At 36.3% G+C, this 27,359-nt stretch overlaps 1 protein-coding gene across 1 annotated transcript in view; it reads left to right on the forward strand.

Moving 5' to 3' along the window:
- Positions 1–4,424: 4,424 nt before the first annotated feature.
- The window catches only part of sema3fb (sema domain, immunoglobulin domain (Ig), short basic domain, secreted, (semaphorin) 3Fb), a 119,844-nt gene continuing 96,909 nt past the window's right edge, over positions 4,425–27,359 (forward strand). Inside the window, exons 1-2 of the mRNA XM_052101315.1 lie at positions 4,425–4,715; positions 7,278–7,431. Coding sequence (XP_051957275.1) covers positions 7,320–7,431 — 112 coding nt within the window. The 5' untranslated portion in view covers positions 4,425–4,715; positions 7,278–7,319. The remainder of the gene's footprint in view (positions 4,716–7,277; positions 7,432–27,359) is intronic.

Consider the following 27,359-nt stretch of genomic DNA (forward strand, 5'->3'; position numbering starts at 1 on the left):
AGAAAGTAATTTGTAACTCTGATAAGTGCAGTCTCTGTCCTGTGATGGGCCTAAATCCTGACTGAAATTGTTCATATATACCATTTCTATGTTGAAATGAACATAGGCGGGAGCACACTACCTTTTGTAGTATTTTCAACATAAATGGTAGATTTTAAATAGGTAATTAGCCAATTCTCCAGTATCAAGAATGCTTCTTAGTAAGCAGTTTGATAACTGCCATTTTAAAGTTTTTGGGACATGTCCAAAGGATAGTGTGGAGTTAAAAATATTCAGAAGAGTTTCTGAGATTACAGGGAATACCTCTTTTAAGAGCTTAGTTGGTATTGGATCTTACATACATATTGTGACTTTTGTTTTTTTTAATACTTTTTTGGCTCAAAGACAGCAAAGAATTGAAGTTGCTCATTTGGAAAATTGAGAAACGGCTTTCTGAGGTGCTGTGACAGTTGATTGCAAAGTTCCAATTTAATTACTGATCATTAAAATGTTATCAGTAAAGAAATTCATGAAGTCATTACTATTGTGCAGTGACGGAATATCTGGTTCAGTTGGTGCTTAATTCCTAACCAATTGTTGTGGTTATTTTCATGAATTTACCCAAATATGCTGACCTGGCAGCTTTTAGTGCTGTCTGTATCTACAGACACTATCTGTCCATGCACTGTGAAATACCTCTAATTTTGAATTCATTCATTTGCGCTCCATATTCTGAGCTGCTTTCTTGAGGGAAGAATTACAGTAACTAATTACTTTGTAATCAGATTACAGCCATAACTATCTATCTATCTATCTATCTATCTATCTATCTATCTATCTATCTATCTATCTATCTATCTATCTATCTATCTATCTATCTATCTATCTATCTATCTATCTATCTATCTATCTATCTATCTATCGGGCCCACTGATACTACACACACCTCCAGTGTGGGAAAAGGTGTCAGGTGGTTGACCCCTGAGGTAATCGCAGTGTAAACACTTGTGTCTAAAGTATATGCACCCTTAATTATCAACCAAAGTGCACAGGTACACTAACACCTGAGGCCTCTGGGGTTTCCAGAGTCACAGGAATGCTGGCCTATTATTTCTGCTACACAAAGTGCCTCATGTCATTTCACTTAAAACACCCAACTGATATTTACGAGACCATATCAGAGGTCAACCCCATGAGGAAAGAATCAATGTCAATACAGCACAAATGGATAAAAAGTACTATGTTTATGGAAACAAGTTCACAGGCTCTCTCAGACTCCACATCCAGTCTTGACATCTGAAATGCCTTTTATTTCCTCATAAAGGATGGGGTGAAGGGCGTCAAGACAGTTCAGAAGACCTGCCTGTCTTCTAAAAGCCCTTCGCTGCCCTGTACTGAAAAGACAAGGTATTGAAGTTGTCAGAGTTTGCCTGGAGGGAGACAAAGTCAGCCTGCTTTCATTTGAAGAGATCTTCCATTTGACCTCTGCCAAGTCGACTTTGAAAACAGTTTTTTTGCAGGTCGGCATGAGAGAGAGAGAGGAGGATGAATGGTCTGACGGTACTGAAAAGGGCAGATTTGCTTTCATTCTCGGGGTCTGTCCATTCAACCTCTTTAGCCCAAGTTCAATCTTGCCGGTAGGCAGCATTGTGACCGTAATGTGAATTTTGTGGTGAATGTAGATTAAATGGGAGGCTAATAAAGAATGTGGCCTGATAGAGTTGCAGCAATGTGAAGTCTGAAATTAGCTTTTTCAATCTTTTTTTGACAATGGCGAAATTACTTTTTATTAGTTGACTCATGTAGTTTTTCGCTGCATGAGAGACAAAGTTGCATGCTCGGTAAACTGGCTGGAATAGACCCCGTCAACCATGTTAATGTCCTACTTTTTTCCAAAAGGCTCCATGTGAAAATCCTATAGAATTAATTAACCAGGAAGGACATTCTATTTGTTCTATTCAAAAGGCTTGCAGAGTTATTAGAAACTAGTTCTTGTTGAAATAGATAGAACTTTTCAAAAGAGTTTGCAAATACGCATCTGATATGTTGAACATTGTTAAAGGAGTTCTCATTTCTAAAAGATCACAACAACCATATAGTTCCCAACTTATTTTAAATTCACCCATTAAAGGCAGACAGAGTGAATTGATAACAACAATGTGCAAGTAGATTTTTCAGAACATGCGAGTAGTTCTTGCCCATGCAAAACTCTCTGCCAAGATGCTAGGGTGTTTTGGGTGATTACTTACTGGTCCTAGTCAAGAAAGTCCAGCTAAAAGTCTCTACAATATTCTAGTCTTTACATATTGGGTCTCTCCTTGAAAAAAAAATCAATTGGATCTTTTGTCCCTTTTATCAACTGCCAAGTAAAAATAAAGTCTTCAAGCCACATGATGTCAGGTATGATTAATGTCTATAGTTCAAACGTTTTTTTTTTTTTTTTGAGGGGGTTATGTGCTCAAATGTAATACTGTAGGGTAAAATGTTTTTTAAATTGCTTACCATAAGTATGAACAATAGTATTAGTCATGCTTGCCTTAGTAAACATTATCAATAAACCCATTTAATATCTATTTTTTCCAAGATTAGTGGACCCATGTGTTTTACTCCTTGAATAGCCTAGGAAAACAAGCTGTATGCCTTCTTTCTCTCTCTCTCTCTCGCTCTCTCTCTCTGTCTGTCTCTCTCTCTCTCTCTCTTTAGAAATGTAATTTACTTTATTCTTGGTCACAATTGTAACCGTTGGCAAAATAGATTTTTTTTAAACATTTTTTCTTAAATGCTCAATAGGATGCAATAGAAATGGCAAGCAATAAGTAACATAATTTTTTTTTTTTCAATTTTAATTTGTTTAATTTATTGTAACAATGCTTTGAAATCTGCAATTTTATAATGGGAGTCAATCAGTCACCTGTTCAAGATCAGGTGATTTACATGTTTACTTGTCCTGTGAGTGTGGTTTATATGAGGCAATGAATCAATAATAGACCCTTTTAACATTATATGTTCAAAATATAGTTTAATGTGTATTATGACAGGTTTTACTTGTTTCCTTTAATGGAGTTTTGACACAGACATTATCTTTCAATGGAGCACAGTGGAATTAAGTGGCTTTGGTCATGTAACTATTTGCACCACTCATGTAAAAAACAAATCACAGGAAATTAAGATAGACTGCACTTTCATTTATACTCTGTGTAAAATAAATTAACAAATATTTTTAGACACTTTTCATTTCAAAATAATTTTTGGTCAAATTGTAACTTGTGGGATTAAATGGATTAAAAGTAAAAAAAATATATATATTTGAATTTGCGTTTCCATGTCATGAAAAATAAATGCCTGAAATGTACTGCAGCATACAGAACAAATTTACAGTAATATGCATATATTGTATGCAAATATCATAAGCAAACACACCTGGAGATGCTGTATAATTGTTGTATTAAATTGCATTAAATTGCATTCTGACTGCATTCTTTGTTTGTTCAATAAATATAGCATGATTTGTAGCAATTTTAGACTGCTCCACTGTGTTTGCCATCTGTGTGCATTGATATTAACGCCTCTTTGTCATAATGAAAAGACTCTTTTCCCAAGCATTCCAAACTGGGACAACACTCATTGAATCAATCTGTCTGAATGGTTTAGAATGAGGTTCCATGCTCTTATCACCTTTATTAAAAGAAGACACACATGATTATTTCCAATAGTTGTTATGTTACTGCATGTCATACAATGCTGACATGTATTAACATGCAAAAGCATTTACTCCCAAATACAAGAATGTGTCAAAGGGAGAAGTAATTGTGTGTTTGAGTGTGTGGTGTACAAACCGGTCATGGACAAACTAAATCGAAGGCTTTGTAACAGTAATTGTCAAAGTAATTGCATTGCTTACTAAGTGTTTCAAAGTAAAAACGTGTGAGATGTTGAAAACTGCAAATGATTATTCAATACCAAAAACTCAATCACAAAACTGATTTTCAATGAAGTCCCTCAAGGGAAATTGAAAAGTTATAAAACATCCCATTATCATCAATGTTGCCCACTGACTAATTTTCTGACCTTTATGTAAACAGAAATATATATATATATATATATTGGCCAAGGGAAACTCTCATAGTGCCATGGGTAGCAGCATGTGTTTAGATAGATAGCTAGATAGCTAGATAGCTAGATAGATAGATAGCAATTTCAACACAATCCACACACATAAAATGTTTTTATAAATGTAGTATTCCACATATAAATGTAATTGAATAAAATCTAATATCGTTCACAATGGTCCCCAGCATGGTGCACTGAAGATAAATACAGTAGTTCGCGGAGAAGGGGGCGGTGCTCCAAGGTGAACTCCCGCCCATGGGCGTGCCATATGCATATGATAGGCATTGCATCCACCTGCCAAGCTGTTTCAGCTGCAGTTAAGGCGAGCGAGTGAGTGAACGAACGCCAAACAGCGCTTCACTTTAAACTATTCAAACAGCTTGTAACTGCGCAGAAGCTGTACACGGAGTTATCAGTTGGCTTTTACGCTTCCTAGCTCAAGATCAAACGGGATTTTATAAAGCTGTACCAGATGAATTCTATCTACAAGAAGAACACCGCGCTCAGGTGTTCAAAAAGATAAGGACTATACCTCCGTCTCTCCGTAGAAACTCAAGAGACATTTTATTGGATTCGTTGTTTTGAGTTGAACTCAAAGTTCTTTTTGGACAGTTTGGAGCAAGCAGGTAAAAATTACTTTGCATGCATTTCTTTCTCACGAAAGTCACTGACAGATGTGTGTGCATTATTTGAGCACTTCTGTTTTATAACCGTCCAGATTTTATTCTTAAACGTTTCTAAACTATTTTATATCTAAACGTTTTAACTGGTTAATATTTTGACTTGCACAATAACAGCTACTGTTGGCTATAAGCATATTGTTTTTTAGACATTATGTGTAAGATTGCTGCTTATTATTTGCTGTCAACATATGTTGGTTAAATGGGTAATAATAACGCGCGCTCGAGCACGCGCTCTAAAGTTGCGTGCATTATATACTCACGCGCCCACAATACTGCAGTATATGCTCCACTAAAACGCTTTATTATTAGGGGTTTCCTACGTATTTCTACTTTGCATTCCAAGACCAATTGGATTCACTTTGCACATTATTTTGCAAGTAATGTGTCTTTAACCACGGCATAAATGGCAGAACAGTTATGGTAGAGCTTCTGTCTATATTTCAGCACAATAGCCAGTTCAGTCAGAGCAGTTTATAAGTTATAATTTATGTTAAGGGTGGTAGAAAAAGAAATATAAAAGAACATTCATTACAAACGCTAACTGTAGTACAAAATAAGAATAAACAATGGCAATACATGCAGATATGGGCTGTATGTTGATATTGTGGTAGTGGCAAAATGGGTAAGAAAGAATGCATAAAACAAAAGTGAGATCCCTCAACCTGTTGATCAGTCACTAGACCTTATGAATGTTGACAACTTTCAACATTTTCCAGGCATGCTGAATTTAAAAGCCAAGCAGCATGCTGTTGAGTTTTAAGTCTCTGACTTATGCACAGACTATACAAATGACACAAGTTTGTTTCAAACAGTTGAAGCTCAATGCCTTTACTTGAGAGGGAGGGAAATTAAGATAAATGAGAGAAATTAAACTTAATGGCCTTAATCTAGATTATTTTCATATAGGAACCTTAATGTACCTTTAAAACTTTATTTCTACAAAATAAGCTACTGTTTATATTTATTGTAATAATATATTGTAATGAATGGTGTTACATGAATGTCACATTAGAATGTATTAATGTATTTGATTAATAATGTATTTATTAATATATGTAAAAATGCAATTGGTGAGAGTCAGTTTATTTTTAAGGATTTTGTGCAAATATATTTTGCAAGCCTGTTCCTTCTAAGAAACATCCCTTGGTGGGTGTATTTTGTGAAAACAAATTAATAAATAAAAAAAAAAAAACATAATAAAATAAAAAGTTTTAAATTCATCAAGTTGAAGGCTTCTCTCTGTTGTGTAATATTTCACATCAACTAGTTGATCCTACTAGACCAAAACAGCATCTGCCAAGCAAAGTGGCATAACTTTCAAAAATGTATTAAAAACAGTCCATTTTATGGTTAATGTATATAGATTCTTATACAGTAGATCCATTCTCTTAAAGCAAGTGTGTGAGACTATTTGCATGTGTCTGAGCACTCTTGTATTCATATAATTGTTGTTTAATTTCACTGCCTTGTGTGAGGTAAAGAGGCAGAGAATTTAGATAAACAGCAGGACAGTTAACAAATTGCCTGCAAATAGCTGAGGTTTAAACAGCTGCTTCCACTCATAAATGCTCTGCAGCCAGGCATCGTTTCTGTTGGATGGCCTATCTTCCGCCTATACTAGTTTTTCTGTTTTTTAAGATTTTGGCTCCTTTTTTAAAAAATTAAAAAATTACAATTCTAAAGCTTTTATCGATGTCTACGGTGCTTTGGGAATGGGAACACTGATTAAAATATCTCACGACAGAATTAGGGCGTTAAGGTTACAGGTCATGATACCACCGTGCATAAGTACAGTTCCTCTATGGGTGGCAGCCTTGTTTTTTCCACCTGGAAGAGATGGGGTATGTGGAAACATGGGGTTTTTAAATGTCTTTCCATTGGGAATGTCCCTTTGCTTTCAAACATATGCAACCAAAATCCCTTTTTTGGGGGGTGGGGGTGTATTTACTGCAGATGACCTCCTTTAATTCTCTTATTAAAGCAGGGACATCTGAGGTAAAACATACAATATGGAAGTGTCTTGAAAGTCTCTTGAATATTTCTGGGCTAAAAAGCTTTTGTATATGACATTGGCTTATGCTTTGGCATAAGGAGAACGCAAGTCAGTAACCACAAGAAATAGAAAAAGAAAAAAACAAAACATTTACAACCCATATGACTTTAGTTATTCTGTGGAACACAAAAGGAGGTCTTTTGCAGAATTTCCATAGAATGTTCATGGTTTCATTATGGGAAATGGTGCTTTTAAACTTTAAAAATGCAAAATACAAAACTTTGTATGAATAATGGAACATTATTTTAAGTCTTAATTTGTTGAAAATCTTTCTAAATTAGATGAAATGGTGAATAAATTGTGAGATTCTTTGAAGAATAAAAGTCTCTGGAATATAAATGGGCGACATGGCTTTGTATATAACATTGTTGAACATCCAGTCCATAACCACAAGATATATATTTTTTTTTAAATTTTTTTTTTAACCATTCATTGTCTGTTTTCTTTTCCAGTGACCTCATCAATTGTGTCTTTTGGACTTCACCGGATGCACCATGCTTTTGGACAGTCTTTGGGCAGTCCAGATTCTACTGGCCCTATCTGTCCCAACATTGGGTTCGGACCGCGACCCCCAAAATGCGCCCCGTGTCTTCTTGTCCTTTAAAGGTAGGATAGCATATCTGTTTGGCATCTCTTGACCTGCTTCTGGTTTTCATTCAGAAACTGTTGCTTTATTTGTGTGGCCTGTGGTTTGGTGGAACCTTGTGAACATTCTGGAAAATCATTTTCTCACGTGCTACCTTCTGATTTTCATTACTGAATTTGATGAGTTGATAAATGGAAGAGCGTGGGCGATGATTCCTCAGAAATTCACTGCATAGACGGATTCTCGCGTCTAACCACAAACTGAAAGAGTGGAAGCCGTCTGTGCATTTCTAATGGGTTTCCAATCAAACATCTTAGATTTTCACAACCAGCTGCATCCACTTTCATCCTGTGTCAGGGTAATTAAAAACACAAACTAAGAGTTGAAAAAACAATCATTCTGAAACTTCAACATGGGTCAGATTTAAAATTTACCGAAAATCGAACATGCCATCTCAATTATTTCGGTAGTAATATTTAAAGCATACAACACTGTTAATCATTCAGAATTTGCCCATCACCCTCAGAAATAAAAGTTCCAAAAAGGGTTTTACAGCCATCAGAGAAACTTTTAATTTTAAGTGTGCTCCTATTTCGAATAGCAATACCGAAATGTTTCATTATTTGTATCACTCCACATTTTTGTGTGCTTAATGAAGAATTCCAGACCTTGCTCCTGTTTTGGTCTGTTTTTTCCATTTTGGCTATGCAAAAATAAAATAACTGACCACAATGTGTCTGAAATGTTCATTTCTTGCTACTACTTGTTCATGAAACGGTAAACTACAACAGGTAAATTGGGACACACTTTTAATATTGGGATGACAAATCACCCATTTTCCTGAATTCACCCTATAAAAGCAATCTCACAATTGTGCAATAAGTAGAAAACCATTGCCACTGTGTACTGTATCTTTCAAAGATCCCATTGTGACTTTTACTGATTCTCTTTTAACAGATGAAACCTACACTAGTACTAATATTATGATCTGAAGAACCTTTGTTTCTTCAATACAATTGTTTTTACTTCCCCAAGAATTGGATTGTGAACTCAAGAACCTTATACAGTGACAAATGGTTCTTGATAAGAAATTGATTCTTGCTGAACCTAAGGCGCTGCAAAGACTATTACAGAACTTTTATTTTTAAGAGTGTTTGATTGACCAGGCTGCGTCTGGGACTTTAAAAAACATCTTGTAGAGTTACATTTTCTAGATCAGCCATGCACATCGTTTGTGCCCCAGGTCTACACTGCTGGAGATCAGGGCTACGATTAGCTGTTTGGGAGCAGGGACCAGGCAATTCCCCTGTTTGCCAAGCTCTCCGTTTCCCAGATGAGAATGCTCTTGTGGACATAATTACGAAGGCCGGCACAGTTCGTTGTTCAAGGAATTTTTCCACTTTAATCAAGTTGGATTTAACACTCCAATGAACATGTTTGTAGATTCAGTCATTTTGAAGGATTTCAAATATTAGTATTTCAGGAATCACCTCCCTTTCTTGATGCTGTGCTGTGCTAGAACCCCGCCCAATGTGTTTGAAATCTGTACACCCTTTGCATGGCTTGCAATCTTTGACTTGCAAACTCCATGAAGTCCACTTAAAAAAAATATTCTGTTCTAATTTAACAGTATATTTACAGTATATATTTCTTATTAAATATTGTTATCCACATAACAATTTGTTTGAAAAGTTTAATTGTATAATTAACTTTCTGAATTTATGAACGATGAGATTCCATATACATGCTGACATTTGCTTTAATGATAGCATGTACTTTAGTCGGCAGGTTTGTGCAAAACCTGATGATAATTTAAGCATGATTTCCATTTTTACAAAGGAATTAATATGGTCAATGTCACAAATTTGCTTATTTGATTAATGACCTATGAATAGTGCCTTTTTTGTTTAACATTTTTCAAAGTAATTAAACTTCATAAACCCAGATTTACAATATGGCAATCAGACATTTGAACCCCATTATTTATGGTATGTAGAGCACACAGCACATTGTGATGCGGCAAAAAAAAAATAATTGTATATATAGATTGTATTTGTGTTGTTGTCCAGTAACTAATTCAGAGAAATCTAACAAAATGTATCAAGAAAAAACTGCACTGAAACCCCTATAAGTTGACTATTCAGTTGATTGTTTCCTCAACTTGGTGTTCATATGAATGAACTTTACTAGGTAATGTAACAAGATACAAGTAGACTCAACTCAAATTTGCTATTTAAATGTTTCAACGTAATTTTTATTGAATGTTCTCAAATTTAGGTAACAAAATAAAAAGTTTAAATAATGGAAGATTATAGCTGATTCTAGGTCAATCATTTAATAAACGTATTTATCCACGGTAATGCATAGACGTGGAGTTCGGTGTGATGAGAACACCTATTTGATGTTCGCCAACGACAGCGTGATCTTCACCGATACTGATCAGGAATTCAAGTACTTAGGTGGTGCAGGAGAAGAAAGTGGCGTCTTCAACTGGTGTCCCGGCATACTCGGCAAAGCAACCGTGGCATTTGTTTTGCTCAAGTGGTGCCTATGGAAAAGGGCCAACATCTCTGTTAAGAACAAAATGTGCCTTTTCCGGATGCTGATCCTGCCAATTCTCCTATACAGGTTATAAATATGGACTCTACTGAAGCAAGATCTAAACGAGCTCGAGGTCTTCCAAATGTTCAAGGAACTTAGATATTTGAGTTACCTTAGTTCACTCAACATTTTGTCATGCTGACGCATAAGGGAAATACCTTTTCCGACAACCTAGATGAAACCCTTTTACATTAATGGCAATTCTCTCACTCTCTCCCCCCCCCGTGTATATATATGTATGTGTGTGTGTGTGTACTGCATCTCTGCCAGTACAGTATATGTGTAATGAGCTTCGGCCCTCTGCAGGAGCTCACGACCTCGTCACGTTCAGCGGTTCTGATGTTGGTGATGTTATGTCTCTCACTACATCTGACACTGGTGAGTGGACAATGGAGGACGTTGGCACCCCTTCCCCCAGTGAGGGCGAGGAGCATGCACCGCCACTGACAAGGAGGTGTTTCACATCTTTTCATGGGTGGTTTAAGAGCTCAGTCTCGAGTGGTCTCCTCCAGAGCAACTGGAAATATCTTGCCTTGAGTGGTTTCTGCAGTCCGGACACCATCAAGCAACCGCATCCAACAGATCTTCCCCGTTCTTCGTAGGGATTCAGAGATGGTTCAACTCTCCACGCGATGGTGGTGCTCCTAGTTTTCCAAGCTAGCCTCCTCAAGTAAATAGTCGACAAAAACTATGATCCAGAGTTTTTAAAGAGCTCCGCACCACTACGGACTTAGCGCTGCGGGCCAAATCGTTGCAAAATCAAAGTGCAACCTGATGTTCCTGGATCGTCAGTGTGAGGAGGGTATGGCACGTCAATCGCCTGGAGCTGTCGGCTGTTTTCCTAGCCTTGAAGGCTTTTCAATCTGAAATAGTGAATTATGTTATGATTTGCTCAGACAACATGTCAGTTGTGGTGTAAATAAACCACCAAGTCAGAATTGAGACTGATGCGTTCCCCCCTCCTGTAGAGCTCCACCATCTACTCTCCCTGTGGGTGACATATGTCCCAGGCTGTCTGAATTATGGTGCGGACCTGTTGTCATGCCAAGAAGTTGTCATGCTCGAATGAAGACTTCATTCTCAGAATGTCCTGAGAATTTGGGAAATATTCGGCAAAGCGTAGATCGTTCAATTTGCCTCTGCGAAGAATGCCCACTGTCCCCTCTGGTACTCTAAGTCCCAAGCTCTGCTAGGAGTGAATGCAATGGCCCACAAATGGCCTGCGAAACACAAATATATGTTTCCCCCGGTGTGCCTCCACTCTGTCATATGCAAAGTCTGAGAGGACAAGAAAACAATTCTATTGGTTTCGCTGAAGTGGCCGAATTAAACCTGGTTTCCTGAAATGATAGAGATTCTGGACGGCCCTCCATGGGAAATACAGATGAGGAGGGATCTCAAGTGCAGGGCACAATTTGGCATCCCCAGCCCAAGCTGTGGAACCTGCATGTGTGACCCCTGATCAGAGTGCGCTAAACAAGCAGTAACAGACACTGTTGGTTCTGAACACCATTTTACAGGCTAGAACAGATTCTACAAGATGCCTTTACATACTGAAATGGGATGTGTTCACTAATTGGTGCTTTTCATGTGGCAAAGACCTAGTGAACTGCCCATACCTGACATTCTTAGCTCTTTGTCCCTCAGTCATAAAATTCTGAGAAATTGTGTTTTCGCACCTAAAATGGCAGGGCTTAAACATCATGGCCAATCTTAGAATTGGCGTTCTTGAAGAAGGGTTTCAAATAGGTCGTCAGAAAAGTAATTTCCCATATGCGTCAACATGACTCAATATCTCGTTCCCTTCATCTCAGGGAACTAAGGTTACATATGTAACCGAGACGTTATGAGCCCAAAACATGGCATTTCAAGTAATGTTTCATTAAGACAACTTGAATTTTGTCAGTACTGACAACATTCGAGTTTACAGTGCATTTGTCAAAGGGGTAGGAAATGATAACATACTGAATTCAAAGGCAAAACAAGTTTATTTTTTTGACCCATTTGGCAAATTATTTTGTATTTAAAAAAAAAAGCATAAACCCCACCAAATTTTGCTATATTTCTCAGCAAACATGTCATATTTTATGTCAATCTGCTTCTCAATTAATTTTTTGTTTTAAGGATGTTTATATATTTTTACCACTTGTATTTTTATTAGCCGAATCTGTGGTTAAGCGTGAAAGGGGTAAAGGAATTATTTATTTTCTTTTGTTTTTTTTTCTAAAAAGTCTGATTTTGGTTGTTAACTCACATGTTTGCGTGCTCTGTCGAGTTGGACGCAGCAGTATTCCAATATTGCAACCACAGAGTACTTGAGCCAACATTACATTTAGCCCTTTTAATTGGTTTTGGAGCGCAACTGCAAACCTCATCATAAGACCGCACCTGCCGTCCACTCAAACTGCAGGCCTACTGTTTTCTCCTTATAACGCCTCACAGCACACACAGGAATGTGCTGCTAATTATTGGCAAACCCCATGCCCATTTTCAGACTTTTAAGTCTCACTCATTTCAGTTTGGTCCTCAGCCTTCCTATGATAAGTCACCCTTCGCTAATCCCTTTTTATCCACCTTAAAATCATTTCTGACCAAGCCTATATAAGCAACTGTTGACGTCCACTAATTCATTTACAAGCGTTTGCTTTTTTCCAACAAAAGTCTATGGGAATAATATGTGTTTGGGCAGTTTTAAGTGAAATTTTATAGAAATGTTTGAAACTTTGTTGGTGGGTCACTTGTAATACTGACACAAGGTACGTAAAGAGGATACACGTAGTGTTTTTCTTTTAAATAAATCTTAAGAACAGCATGCTATGGATTAAACTGTTTCAGTCCTTATTCCAAAATGAACATGTATAACATCAGCAAGGAGACTTCAATTTGCTCCAAGGTCATTTAAAGTCTCAGTAAAGTAGATGGTAAATAAATGGTTCACAGCATCACAGTGAGTGTGTTATGAGACATTTTGAGCAGTTCTGTTCACTTACACTAATGTTATCAAATATAATCACAATGAAATTATGCTTTTCTCTTTTCAAGTGACCGTAATAATCATCTGTCTCAATTCTTATTCACAGTCTCGGTTTTTAATAAAATTAATGTTTAATTTACTAGTACCTTTTACAAAAAACCTCAGAAAAATATGCTTTACATTGCCACACTTCATTCCAGCCCAAGTAAGAATATTATCAATTTTGTTTATGAGAATATGTTGCCCAAAAAATTTAATTCATGGCAATCTTCCATGCATATCAAAGGGAAGTTCTGCAAAGCTTGTCCGAGCGAGTAGCAGTAATCAAGGGGGTGTTTCTTCTACCAAATAGTCTTATAGACTTCTAAATAGTCCCAAAATACCTTTTTAAAATGAAGCTTCTCTGTGTTTAACTTGGCTGTGTCAAAGTCGATTGATCTTAGATATATTTTCAGCTTTAGAGGTTGTTTTCCAATTTACAGTGTTATTACCCTGAAGAAATCTGTGATCGATGTATTACCAAGGTCATAAAGCTGATATTTTTACCTCTGTAACTAGAGGTTCACATCCTACTATCTACAATGCCTGTCCAAATAGATTTGTTCTGTCGACCCACTTTAAAGGTCAGGAGTTGTGACCTCTTGCACAAGTGGAGCTCACTTTTCTAGTAAAGTAGTTCCACCCCTCTCGGAGAGTAAATCAAAAACATTTTAATTGTTCTTTGAGCTTTGCAACTTCCTCCCCCTCGCTTTGTCCTTCATCAAGGTAGTTCACCAGGGAAAACACTCCCATGATGCCAATGTTGAAGGCTTCTAAACCAAAGGCAGATGTGGTACCTTTTCCATATCAGTTTTAGGAGAAACCTAATCCTGTTTGGTCTGGTGTAGAAATGGATTATCATGGTGAATAGAAGGTCACTAATTCAGTGACAATCAGTTAAATCCTTTGGGTGATTGCATCCAGACGACCATACATCCATTTACCTACATTGCATTGAATGAGTTCATTTTGAAGCAACTGTGGGGGTTACTATCAAGAAAGAAATGCGAGTAATTCAATGTAAATCAAATCTGTTTTTAATTAATCCCAAAGGTTAGTTGTAAGATTGAAAGGTGAACCAGCATGCACAATTGATTTTAGAGCATAAGAGTCTCAGTCGCCAGCCACCCGCCAGGGGGTTTTGACCCCCTTAAAGTCTCTCTCGCGCGTGTGCACGCACGCACGCACGCACGCACGCACGCACGCACGCAACCCACTAAAGTGTTTAGACTGTGTTGGCTTAACTTGCCCCCTTTATGCTGATCAGAGGTCAATATTGCTGCTTTACTGCCAGGATTGAGATTAGTGTAAATTAGTTTTGGTCAGGATAGGGTTATAACAAAGACCATAAGATACCTGAAACATTCAAGTTGTATCCCTGTGCTTAGAGATGAATCTATGGGCAGAACCTTTGATCCTGCACAGTTGTGATGCAATACCAAAGCTCAAAGTTGACTTCAAGGCCATCAAGGCTTTTTTCATGAATGCACATGAAATATGCTCTCTTCCAGTTTATGTCGGGGTGAATGTTCTTGTGAAGAAGACATTTCCTCCTTTGGTCTATGATCTCACCAATTTTACCATGGGAAATCAAGCTAATTTTAAAGGCCTGCTATTTGAGCCAAATGGCAGTGTGAACTACAGTATAAAAGGTTTAAATTTGTAAACTCTCCAACTAGGGGTGTGCACCGATGTCAGAATCTGTATTGATATTTGGCCATATGACAAAATCATCTGTATCTGTCACTGTATTTGGATAAAACCAGGTGTGGACTGGGCTTAAATCTAAATGAAATGCCCATTTGTTTTTATTTTTATTTTTTTACTTTTAGTTTCTATTAAAAATATATAAAATATGCCTTGTGTATGCCTTTTCATAATAATAACTATACAATTATAATTACATTTAAAAAAAATAAAAAAATTCCTACCAGATGAAGCTGAATTTGTTGGCCACATTAACCATGGAATATGTTGGTAACTGATATTAATATCTGTCTGAAACCGTATTTTCGTTCTTATAACAACATTATTCTGAAGGTGTCAAGCACACATTTTGCAGGAAAAAAGACCGCAAGTTTCAGATTCTTTGTTTTACATAAGCAGGAATATTCTGAATACTCTATGGAGCATTTCAACTTTTTTCGGAATAAAGTCTTAACCAGATAATTTCCTTAATCACTGAATTACTGTAAATGTGGTCAATTTTAAGAGTTGGCTAGATGAGTTCTGACGTGAAATCATCACATCTGGTCAGGAATTTAACATTGCGCTCCGGTTTAGGCTATAAGTAAATGCATGGGAATAATTTGTGAATTGTGTGACACATGAACAGACATTTCAAGTATTGGAAAGTGTACATGATGTCGTATCTTCGTTAATATTATACTTGACAAGCTCCATATGCACACATTTAACGGAGACCGCAAACTGAGACAAGGCCATGACCGTCTGATCTGAAATCGCACCATGTGCATTTTCATTCGTAAGGTTTACACTTTAGAAACATTGGCGCACATATTCATACATTTTGTTCTATATAAATATATTAATTTTTCAATTATGCTTTATGCCTGTATTTTTGTATTATCAGTCAAACTCTGAATCAGTTATTAGTTTTTATTCGTGCCTTTCCAAATAGGGTATTCGGCTTCGAGCACATCCCTATATCCTATTGTCTCCTCTATACTGAAAGCTCATTTATGAATAATAAAGGAATCTAGGTATTTATACAGCTCCTAGTTTTATACCATTGACTAAAATGCTGATTGGGTTTTTATTTTAATGCTGCTCTAAGTGTTTTGTTTGGGAATACCATGCATACAATTGTCCCTACTAACGGACCGATATCACTAAAATAGGTGTCTTTAGAAATCACACTGCTCTGTAAACAACAAAGAACCTGACAGCATGTTGCCAATATCCAATGAGAAATCTTGGAGGCAGCTCAGTCAATAGCATGAGATTAGTACGGGAATATCTGACTACAGTGGCTTTAAATATTTTAGGAGTTAGACTCACTGTGTTTTATTTAGATTAGTGTAACTTTCACACTGATACTTAAGGATATTGTTAGCTGTAGTAAGACAAATAACAGAGCTGTTTGAATCAAATCTGCAAAAAAAAGTCCTGAAGCCTGTTTATTTTTTCACGAAAGATGTGTGTGATTTTGTTTCTTTCAAAAGTAACTTGTATTTCCCGAGTGAAAATAGATTGTTCTAAATATTGTGTTTAAAAGATTTGAGTGCACTATAGTGTTTTAAATTACCTCACTGAAACATTACATTTAAACATGCAAATGAGCACATTGAGGATTCACGTTGATTTCTATTTCTCTGTTACTTCTGTTCTGCAGCCTCATCTCTCTCTTTCTGCATACATTACCTGTATTTTCCACTACAAAATCCTGAAAACCGAAGACCAAGCATCCCCATACCACTACCAGCTTGTTTTTTTTTTCTTGTGTGGTTAACCTCTTTTTCCCAAACTTGTGGCATTTGTGTTTGCTCACAAATAGCATTTAATTTCCTAAAATGACTGCAGTGGGTTTGGTTTTGAGGCGTGTGGTTTTGGCCAGAGTGATGGTGAACATTACACATCTCATTAGCTATTACACCCAACACAGCAATAACAAATATAGCTTAAATACACTATAACTTATGTGCTCAGTCCATTATGCATATGTCTGCCAGCCATGGAAACAGCACTTGTGTGATGAAAACCGAACCGCATGTGGTCAGGTTATGGGCAAGTGAGAATGATTACGGCTTCTCTGCTGAAAGGAACCGCTTAAACTAGTCCAAGGGGTTGTTGGTCTTCCATCCATGTTTCCCTGCTGACAAGTGCCCAAAACCATTAAACTAGACTACTGCCATTTGGTACCAATTTGAAGGAATACTTCACCCAAAAATGAAAATTCTCTCATTGTTTACTCACCCTCATGCCATCCCAAATGTGTATCACTTTTTTTACCCCTCAGAAAACAAACTGAGATTTTTAGAAAAACATCTAAGCTCTGATGGTCCGTACAATACAAGTGAATGGTGACCAAAATTTTTAAGCTTCAGATAGCACATAAATCTGGTGCTTAAAATTTTTGGTCACCATTCACAATTTTATGCGCCTCCCAAAATGTGTGGCCAATTGTCTGATTTGAGTTGAGCATGATCATTTTGACGAGGCCTTAAAAAGTGCATTGGTCAAATGGGCATTGAATGTCATCCAATCCCCGCAAACAGTTCTGTGCTGTCATGTAAAATCAGGTAATTTTAAATGAAGTCCGTCGAGGATGATTTGTTCTCCAGGCCTTAAAGTATCCGCTTTTAGAGGAAGAACACTGGACGTATTGTGTTGGGGTGGTTAATGATCATTCAAACCTGGCATTGCGGCCATATGAGGATCGCAAGAGGAGATCTGATGAGGGTGAATAGACAGATGGATGATAAGGGGGGGCCATTTGGAAAAGTCCTGCTTTTTTGTTATTTTTCTTTCTTTCCCTCTTAGTCATTTCCTCCGAGGCTGTTCGAGTTTCAGGAAAACACTCTCTTGCAACACTAGAGGCTCCCAACTACTTCAAGGGCCTTTTGGCATTCAAGACCGCGAGCGTTAACCCTTTGAGGTTGTTCCTGCCCTCTGTGCATTAAAATGGGTCCGTTCACAGTACTGGTATTAAAATAGCTGATCTAGGTAAAGATACTTTAGTAGTGCATACTAACTGGCCCTTAAACTGAAAGTGTCATCCAAACTCCCAAAGGGATTAAGCTGGTTGGCAATAAGGTGTGTGTGTGTGTGTGTGTGTGTGTGTGTGTGTGTGTGTGTGTGTGTGTGTGTGTGTGTGTGTGTGTGTGTGTGTGTGTGTGTGTGTGTGTGTGTGTGTGTGTGTGTGTGTGTGTGTGTGTGTGTTTATCACTTTGAGGGGACCAAATGTCCCCATAAGGATAGTAAAACCCGAAATTTTTGACCTTGTGGGGACATTTTGTCAGTCCCCATGAGGAAAACAGCTTATAAATCATACTAAATTATGTTTTTTGAAAATCTAAAAATGCAGAAAGTTTTCTGTGATGGTTAGGTTTAGGGATAGGGTTAGGGTCATGGGATAGAATATATAGTTTGTACAGTATAAAAACCATTATGTCTATGGAAAGTCCCCATAAAACATGGAAACACAACATGTGTGTGTGTGTGTGAGAGAGTACAATGATTTTGCTGGCAATATTGTGATATCTTAATGTAATTTTTATTTGGTCATTAAGTAACTCTTTTCATAAAGAGATTAACTCCTTGTTGTTTCATGACTTGAGTATGAGAGACTTAAGACAGATGTTAAGTGTCTGTGATTTTGAGTATGGTTCGTTTCTGTAAATATGTTTAAATTAATTGATCTACAACTCTGATTCATCATTCAAGACTTTCACCTACTGTTGCACTTGTGTACACAGTAGTGTGACAATAAAGTGATTTGATTTGAATTTGTTTGCAGATCAAAAGTGATATATTTTCTGTAATTAAATTGAGCTATTATTTTGAAGCGTTTGAGTTGATATGACGGCCAATCCGGAAATGCCAGTTGCTATGTTACTCAAAGTGATTATTAAACCGCAAAAGGCTGCTATTTAATTAAATATGCACTGTATGAATCAAGGTGTAGGTTTAAAAGCTAAGTGCATCTGGCATTGGCACAACACTGTCTCCACACATTCACAATTGCTCACATTTAAAGTGCGCAGCACATGCAAACTATATTTAACTCAGTAAATCACAGATTTTGCGGTTGAATAATCTTACTAGGACATGACTTGATTTTAATCTGTGTGCTGAAAGTTTATGCAATGACATTTTTTCATCAGATGGAATCAGTTTTTGCTATCGGACCATTTATTTTGAGCACAAGTACATGAGCACTGTACTGGACACTATTCCGATACCAGATTCGGTATTGGGACATCCCTACACAAAAGTCCTCATGTATTATTTTCATATATTAAAATGGTTTAGTAAAAACATATTTATGATTTTTACTTCCAGAACCAGTGCTCTATTGGCTACAATGGCTGTTGGTCGAAATACAAATCAAGAGCAAACTTGTATATAAAGGGAAATACAAAAACATTGAGATATTAATAGAATATAATCACAAGGCTACCGAGATATATTGAGTACGAAGTAGAAGAATAGTTTGGAGACACTCTTGCCGCCCATGCAAATATCCAATTCCTCTGACCTACGCTCTCAATCAGAGAAATAAGGAAAATGACCTGCAAATCTAGTTGCTCAACGCTGTTGACCCACATTCTACAACCTTATCAGCATATCTGATGGCACAGGGCAGCATACTTCAGTAATATGGAGTGACATGATGATGTCTTTGTGTGTAGTTTTCCCACAAACCTCTGCTCTAATCCTTGCAGCTGCATCGTAATGCAGCCCATTTGCATCCCATCAGTCTTTGCACGGACACTGGTGGCAGCTGGACCTAAAAAAAAACCTCACAACGCCTGCACTGCGTGCACTAAGAGGGAGGTCAACAGATTATCACGCCTTTTTTTTTTTTTTTTTTTTTTTTTACACAAGTTTCAGGTCAGCCGGTTCATTGTGGATAGAGGGAGCGGCTTCTGCTTGCTGTGTGGTACATGAATGGCTGACAACCAATATCTTGGGATATAAAATGTACTTTAAAATTATAGTTAAAACAAAAAATAAACATTCTGTCATCATTTACTCATTCTGTTCAGCCTACTTTTTCACATACTATGAAAGCATGTAGGGACCAGGGGTTGTCAATCTCTAACAAGACAACAAAGTGCTATATCCCAAGTCTTCTGATGTCCTACAATAATTTTGTGTTAGGACTGAAATTTAAGTTTTTATTCACTGAGAATCTTCCCCTTTTCTGTAGTTTATTAGCTTACTTATAAAGTCAATCTGGTTTGCAATGCCTTGAGGGTGAGTAAATGATGATAGAAAATTTCATTTTTGGGTGAACTAAAGAAATGCCATCAGGTAAATACTACTTTAACAGTTCTGTATTAGTTTAACAATATTTTTTACAAATGTAATTCTTGAACTCGTGAACTATTCCTTTAAAGCTGTACTTGTTTTATCATATTAAGATATACTGGTGGTGGCTGTGGAGAGTCCCCTGTTCTCTATTTATAAGTGCTTTGAGTATAGAGTCAGAAAAGTGATTTAAGTGTAAAATACATTCTGTTGTTTATCTTCATCAAAGCAAGTAATCTTTCCATTTCGAATGTTTAATCGTGTATCATAATATCAACATGAAAATAGCATGTTATGACTCTGGCTCCAGTCATGATCACACACACAGTCGATGTCCAGGCAAGCTCAAATTGGGAGATTCATCTGCTTAATGCAGCTAGATTATAATGTGATGGTTCATGACTTATTGAATCAGAATATATGTCACTGTACATTTTCTTATCGTGATGAAATTTGGTAATACGCAGCTTTATTCATAATAGATTTTTTTTTTGTGAGTTTAAAGATTGATTGATGTGAACAAAAAGGTGAGAGAGAGTGCGTAGTCTTCGCCCCATTATACACTGCAAAAAATATATTTATGATTGGTTTTGGCTTGTTTTCCAATAAAAATATCTAAAACTCAATATAATATTACAAATATAAATATTTTAAAATCCTTTAAAAAAGAAGCATTCACCTGAGAAGCAGCATATAAGATACTTAGACTTGCTTTTAAAGAATTGATCTTGAATATAATTGTATTTTGTCTTTACTGCAATCGCAGAAGTATAACCAAGTGAAAAAATGCATGTGTATATACAAAATGTACTTTTATTTAAGAAATATTCTCTTAAAGCAAGTCTAAATATCTTATTTTGCTTCTGAAGTAAATGTATCTTGTTTTAAAGATTTTTAGACAATTCTAAATGGAAAAGACATAAACACTAAGTAGTTTTTACTATTTATTTATTTTATTTTTTTTACTATTTATTAGTTTTTATTATTGCTATACTAGTCTTTACTGAATTACACTTAATCAAAATAATTTTTTCCCTTTATTTCAGTGAATGCCATTTAGTGGTATTTTCAAAAGATGATTTTGTCCTCTATTGTTAGTAAGCACGTTTAATACAACCTTTTAAGTCAGGACACAAGCTGAATAATCCATTAAGAGTGAATTATTAATTATCGTTAATCGATTTATCAAAATAATCGTTAGCTGCAGCCCTACTTGAGTACAAAGTTACATAATTCAGATTTAAGGCTGGTCATTGTTCTTGTAAACCAAATCTATGGCTTGGTTCTAGCCTCATATTTTTGAGTCCATGGAGTAAAAGCCAACTGGCAATGCTCCCAAGCAGTGTGTAAGTCATACAGTACTCTAATTTAGGATCCCATCAAGATTAAGGCACAGACACAAGTTGATGTCGAGTAAATGCTATACAACTTTTAGTCACCCTTACAAAATTGAGTTAACTGCTAATTTGCTGTAAACTTGTGGCAAATTTGCCACAGATAATTTTCACATGCAAATGAGCTTTGCGGCAAACTTACAGCAAGTTGTCCATTGTTGCCAGTGGTTTGCCAGAGGTTCACCACTACCAGTGAATAGCTGCACACTTCTGGCAAACATTTGCAGTGAATAACAAGCTTATATGCATGTGAAAATAAAGTGGCGAGTTTGCGGCTAGTTTAGTTTTTTTTTTTTTGTAAGGGTGAGCAGGATTTCGGAGCTACAGCCACAATCTGGTTTCATTGCTTTTAAAAAGTGTGACCGGTGAGGTTAATCTGAGGCACGTGAGGAAAAAAGCTGAGAGTAGACTAAGGAGGTTAGCAAACTATTACCGTGAGGAAGAGTTCCTCCTTATTGGCCCTGGATGTTTCTAGATATTTATTTCAGTCAAATCTGTTGAGCATTGCAGATTTAAGAGTTGCTGTGCGTCAGAAGTCAGAAGTGGTCCTCATTTTCATTTTGGAACATGGATTGTCTGTGTATGTGTGTATATTTACTGCTGGTCCGTTCACAGATGCTAGAGACTGATGTTTATGTGGACACCTGGTGAGGATAAAGTGTGTTTATGTCTGTATGAGGAATGTGCCAGGGTGGTCGACTAATTGACTATTCGTTAAAAATCTGACTTGTCGATTAGTGGGGACGACTACTAACGTTAATAATTTTAGTTTAAGTTTAATTGGAGCTGCAATTCTCAAATTAATTGAGACAACTTTCTTAAGAGTGTTTTTGCATGACTGTGCTTAACAGTGAATATCAGTCAGCTCACTAAAACCATCTGCAAGAAGTTTAATCTCTTAAATGCTTTTGGTTTTGTCCTTTTATGCCCTGTTGTTACAGCAATCAAAGCACTGCATCAACAACTCATTTTAAGACGATCACTGTCAGACGTTAAATCCTCTACTCTGAGTAATTCTCCAGTATTTGTTAGATGCTGTGGAATGATTAAAGCATTTTACTGGTTCTGTCTGATGCTGCCTGACGTAAATAGTTGCAGTAAAAATGGTTTAAACTGCTTTATGTAAGAACTAGATATGTAACCTCAATATTATCTTTCAGCTCTCCGCTTTTGAATGCGCAGCGAGGATCACCCTGAAGCATTCCTGTTACATTGATGTGCGTCATTCTGTATTCAGATGCGCATAAACTATTTTGTGCCACTCAATATTGGAGTCTTTATTATTTCTTACTTTGTTCTGTGCAGTAAGATGTTATAGCCATGTAGCATTTTAATTTGTTGAAAATCAGTTAGTCACCATGTTGAAGTGCTGCACTTAGTCTGTATTTCCCTCTAAAAAGTGTCTGATTGGGGTCACTTTCAGGCTTTTCACACTATGCCTAACCCTACACTGTAAAACAAATCCTGTTAAATTTACGGTAAAATACCGGAAGCTGTGGTTGCCAGAAATTCACTGTAAAAAATTATACGGTAACCATGTTTCAGGCTCTACGGGATGTAATTTTGATGCCTGTATATATTTATATTATTAAATGTTAAACTTTTATATTAACCTTCTGAAACTGTAAAAATTAGCTTTTTACTTTATTATGTATTAAGCACCGTAGTAATTACGGAAGGGCAGGATGACATAGTTCATCAATAGTGGCCCTATTTCACACGTGAAATTAAATACAATAAACATTAACAAATCAACATCAAATATAACACAAAACACCCCAATGTACGTAACTGATATAAAAAAGAAGAAACATAACTATGCCCATAAAATATAATTAAATGTAATGGGTCACACAGGGAATTCTGGGAATGCCCGATTATTGTTTTTTACTTTAATTTGAATGACAATTAACTGTAATAAGTACATGTACTCTGTTGTTAAACATTATATACATTTTTACTGTTAATTGTATGGGAAAATCAGACTTTTTAGATCCAAATATAATTTTTACTAAATTGTTCCGTAAAACTACATGTATTTTTAAATATTTAAAAATGTTGTACTGTATATCTTAAGGTAACTACACGTTTACTAATGAAGGTATTTTTACTGTAGCATTTTTACAGTCTTTTATTGTAGAATTACGGAAATGTTTTACAATATTGTTTAAAGGCGTTGTGTATAATTTTAGATGTTACTTTCTCGTAACCCATTTTGATATAGGTGAAGCATGAAAAGTGTTAAAAAAATGTATAAGATCACCCAGGATTACTTTAACAAAGGGGTTAAAAAGTTTATCTCCCATTCCCCTCTCCTCTCATTGGATCCATTGACACGGGGGAATCAGGGAGGCTACATACTCTGAATTCTTGGGGCTGCAGCGGTGCACACTTTTAGCTCACACAGGAAGAGTGATGTTGGGTTTTCATGCCCAGCCTTCTGGACTCTCACCTGTGTGATTGTTGAGGGTTTTGAGTTTCACCGTCTGTCAGAGCTCAGCTGTGATTTAAAACCAGGATTGTTTCTCTGCAGGAATACTAAAAGTTGGTAATCCATGCTTTTTTTATTTTGTTCAATCTGTTCTTTGTGCCACACTGGAAAAATAAAACAAAGTCCCATTCTTGTCCTTGTTGCTGATATATATTCATTTTTTTTTCTGTTTAGCTGATACGTTACATATATTTGTGAATGTGGTTGGGTTTACCCCATTTAATTTAAATTTACCCTCTTATTTCCTCCCCTGTTATTTTTCCGGCATCCTAATATGCATGTTTCCCTACTATATAGTATGCCAAAAGCAGTATGTCAACTGAGTAGTATGTCCAAATAGGTCATAATCCTCAATATCTCGGATGAGATTCTGAAGTGCGCATCAACTGGACACTTTACTCTTCCATAATCCCGCAGGACTCAAGGAGACATCATATTCAAAATGCGAAATAATAATAATAATGATGATAAATGAATAAATAAAAAAACCTGTGAGTCATGTGGGTCTTCTCAACAGTCAGTGATTATACATGTCAAGAACCTTGTTCCTTATGGTTAAATTGCACTTGTTTAACAAATCCAAATTTAATTTGTTTTAACTGGTTTTGTTACTTCGTCATATATTCGGTTCACTGGTCAATGCCCACGTTCCAAGATGAAGTATGTCTGGGAATTATTCCTACTACTCTAGGGATGCACCAATCAAATACTGATGATTTAGCTAAATTGGATTTAGATCCAATCTATTTTTGTCCAACAAACCCGATCCAAATCTGATACGGTGTGTTAATTGTTACTGTCAAGCTCAAAAAATTACACTAAAGAATAAAAGCACCATTACAGTGGTCCATATGATAGTTTGGTTCGCTTTTAACATGCATCGAGAATGGCACCAGAGAAGCATTTTAACAGATTTTTTATATGAAGCATATTAAACTACTGTGAACTAGGCTACATACAGTCAAAGTACTTCCTGGAGTGTTCTGCCAAAATAAAAGCTCAAAGCTTTTAAAGTTAAGAAGGCACGACTGAATATATGTTACTATTGTATAATATAATTCTAATATTATCATTAAATGAAGGAAAAATAACAAAATAAATATTTGACTGGGTTTCAAAAAATAATTGAAATGAATGTAAAATTCTGTTACAACTTAAGCTAACTAAAAAAGTGATCTGAATCATTTTAAGTTTAGATAAAAGTTGAAAAGAAAAGAGCTTCTTTTCCACCCCAGCCAGTTTTATTTGCAGAGACTTTTCACTGGGCAATATGAGGAGGTTTAAGCAAGTCTTAACTATGACTTGCGACATTTAGTATAAATCTAGTATATAATTGGTCTTACACAACCATTTGGCCTTCATAGTAAGCTGAAGGAGTTCTGAGAGTGAACAGCTGTGCTCTCATTGGCCACCCACAAAATGATATGGCCTGACTGAGCAGTGGGAGGACTCATGGGAATATGTGTCATCAATAGAGTGGAATGGTGCCTACCCGCTTTTTCAGCCATCTGGGTTCCTGAAGTATTTTTCCCATTCATTTTTTCATAGAACTCTTTTATAAAGGATATTACGAAAAGCCTAAGCCATGATCCAAACCAACATGAATCACAACATTACAAACTTTGTCTTTTTGATTTTCAAATATTTTTTTGCTTCATATCAAAGGTACAAGACTGTGTTCTTATCAACTTTCCACAAACCAAAATCACTTGCGAGTTACGTAATTTAATAATTAATTTTTTGAAATGTATAAAACTACAATTTAGTTTATTTACAATTTAAATTGTTGAGTACAAGTATATAAACAATATATATTAAATAGGTTCACGGTAAATTATTCTGATATATACTTAATATATAATTTAATATAAATTTAGTTTGAGGTTGTTTGGACTGTGACTCTATTGCCTCACTCACAGTACATCAGGGAAGTGGGTGCTCGCTGCCGGACTTGTTTGGCGGGCTTTGTTGGCAGTGGTTCTTTGATTGGTGGATCTTTCTGTGTTGTACCATGGTTAGTGTAGTTGTTCAAAAGGAATTCCTCTAAACACTATTTTTAAACAATTGTTGAAATAATGTGGACTGATGACTTTAACAGAGCCATATACCATCGATGAACAACTTTAGAGCTCATGATGGGTCTGTCTTTAAAGTTTTATAAGTCAATGTTGAAAAACAATTGAAAATAAATGTATGGGATTTTTACTTCCGGAAACAGACTGTAATGGTAGGTTTTTAAAATAGTTTTAATTTTAAAATAGACTAGCTATAAAATCACAATTTTTAAAGGCTACTAGGGATGTCAAAAGTACTGGTACTTTGGTACCAAGTCATTACTAAAATAAAAAAATATGGCACGATTCCAGTGTTTATGTAGTACCGAGCACCAACTCAATTCTATACCCACGCGCTGTCTGATTTGACAAGACTGCTTTCAAATATTCTCGCTCATATTTGACATATTTTGAAAAAACTGATTATGCACAATTAATCTATTTATAGTTGCGAGAGGTCCTAGTGTGACAAACCACAAAAGGATGCAATTTAATTACATATTGTCTGCATGTGCTGCATGCTTTACTTTGAATGTGTGAAGTCACTAATATGCAAACATTTCCGCTGTAAGAGCATCACATGAGCTGTGCGTGTTGTAATAGATGACAGCCCTTACAGAGTTCTGGCAACCTAGCCGCAAACTTGCCACAAATATTCTGCAAATATCCCACTCATTATGTTCCCGTTCAAATGAGCTTGTGATTTGCTGCTAATGTTTGTCAGACGTTTGCAGCTCATCACCGATAGTGGTGAACCTGCAGCAAACTTTTGGCAACAATGAACAATTTGCATGTGAAAAATGATCAGTGGCGAGTTTGCTACAAATTTGCCACGATCTCTTTAATTTGGTTGGAGTCAGTGTGATTTCAGCTTCATAAAAAAAAAAAAAATGGAATTGCTTATTTCTCAGTGCATTAACGGATAACCTGCACTTCTGTATTGAAATCCATCAATCAGTTATTAGTCGTTACCATGGAAGCATGAAACACTCAAGTGCTCATGTTAAGTATGCAGGCTTTTTCTTTTGTATTTCACTTTTTTTTTTTTTTATCAAATGTTATTTTATGATCTCATCTCAGAGCTGTTTGGTTTGGTCCAAGGCTTAGAAGTTTTTTTTTAGATACCTACGGAGAAAATTGAAGGGAAAAATCCTTTTGGAACCAACGCCACTGAACAAAATGGGCGGTGATTGTTGCGCTATGTTGGAAATGGACAACTGGGGTCGATCTATTTATTACATCTTTCTCTGTAACGCATCACTCTTTTAATCCCCTATTTTCCAAGGCAATTAATTTGTGTTACACTGTAAGTGTGACTTTAGAGATTACCAGCTGGATCAAAGCAAAGAATGCGAGACTACGGCTCATAATACGTTGTAATGAATGATGTTATCCATTT

The sequence above is a fragment of the Xyrauchen texanus genome, chromosome 32, assembly GCF_025860055.1.
Source record: "Xyrauchen texanus isolate HMW12.3.18 chromosome 32, RBS_HiC_50CHRs, whole genome shotgun sequence".
NCBI classification, from domain to species: Eukaryota; Metazoa; Chordata; class Actinopteri; order Cypriniformes; family Catostomidae; genus Xyrauchen; species Xyrauchen texanus.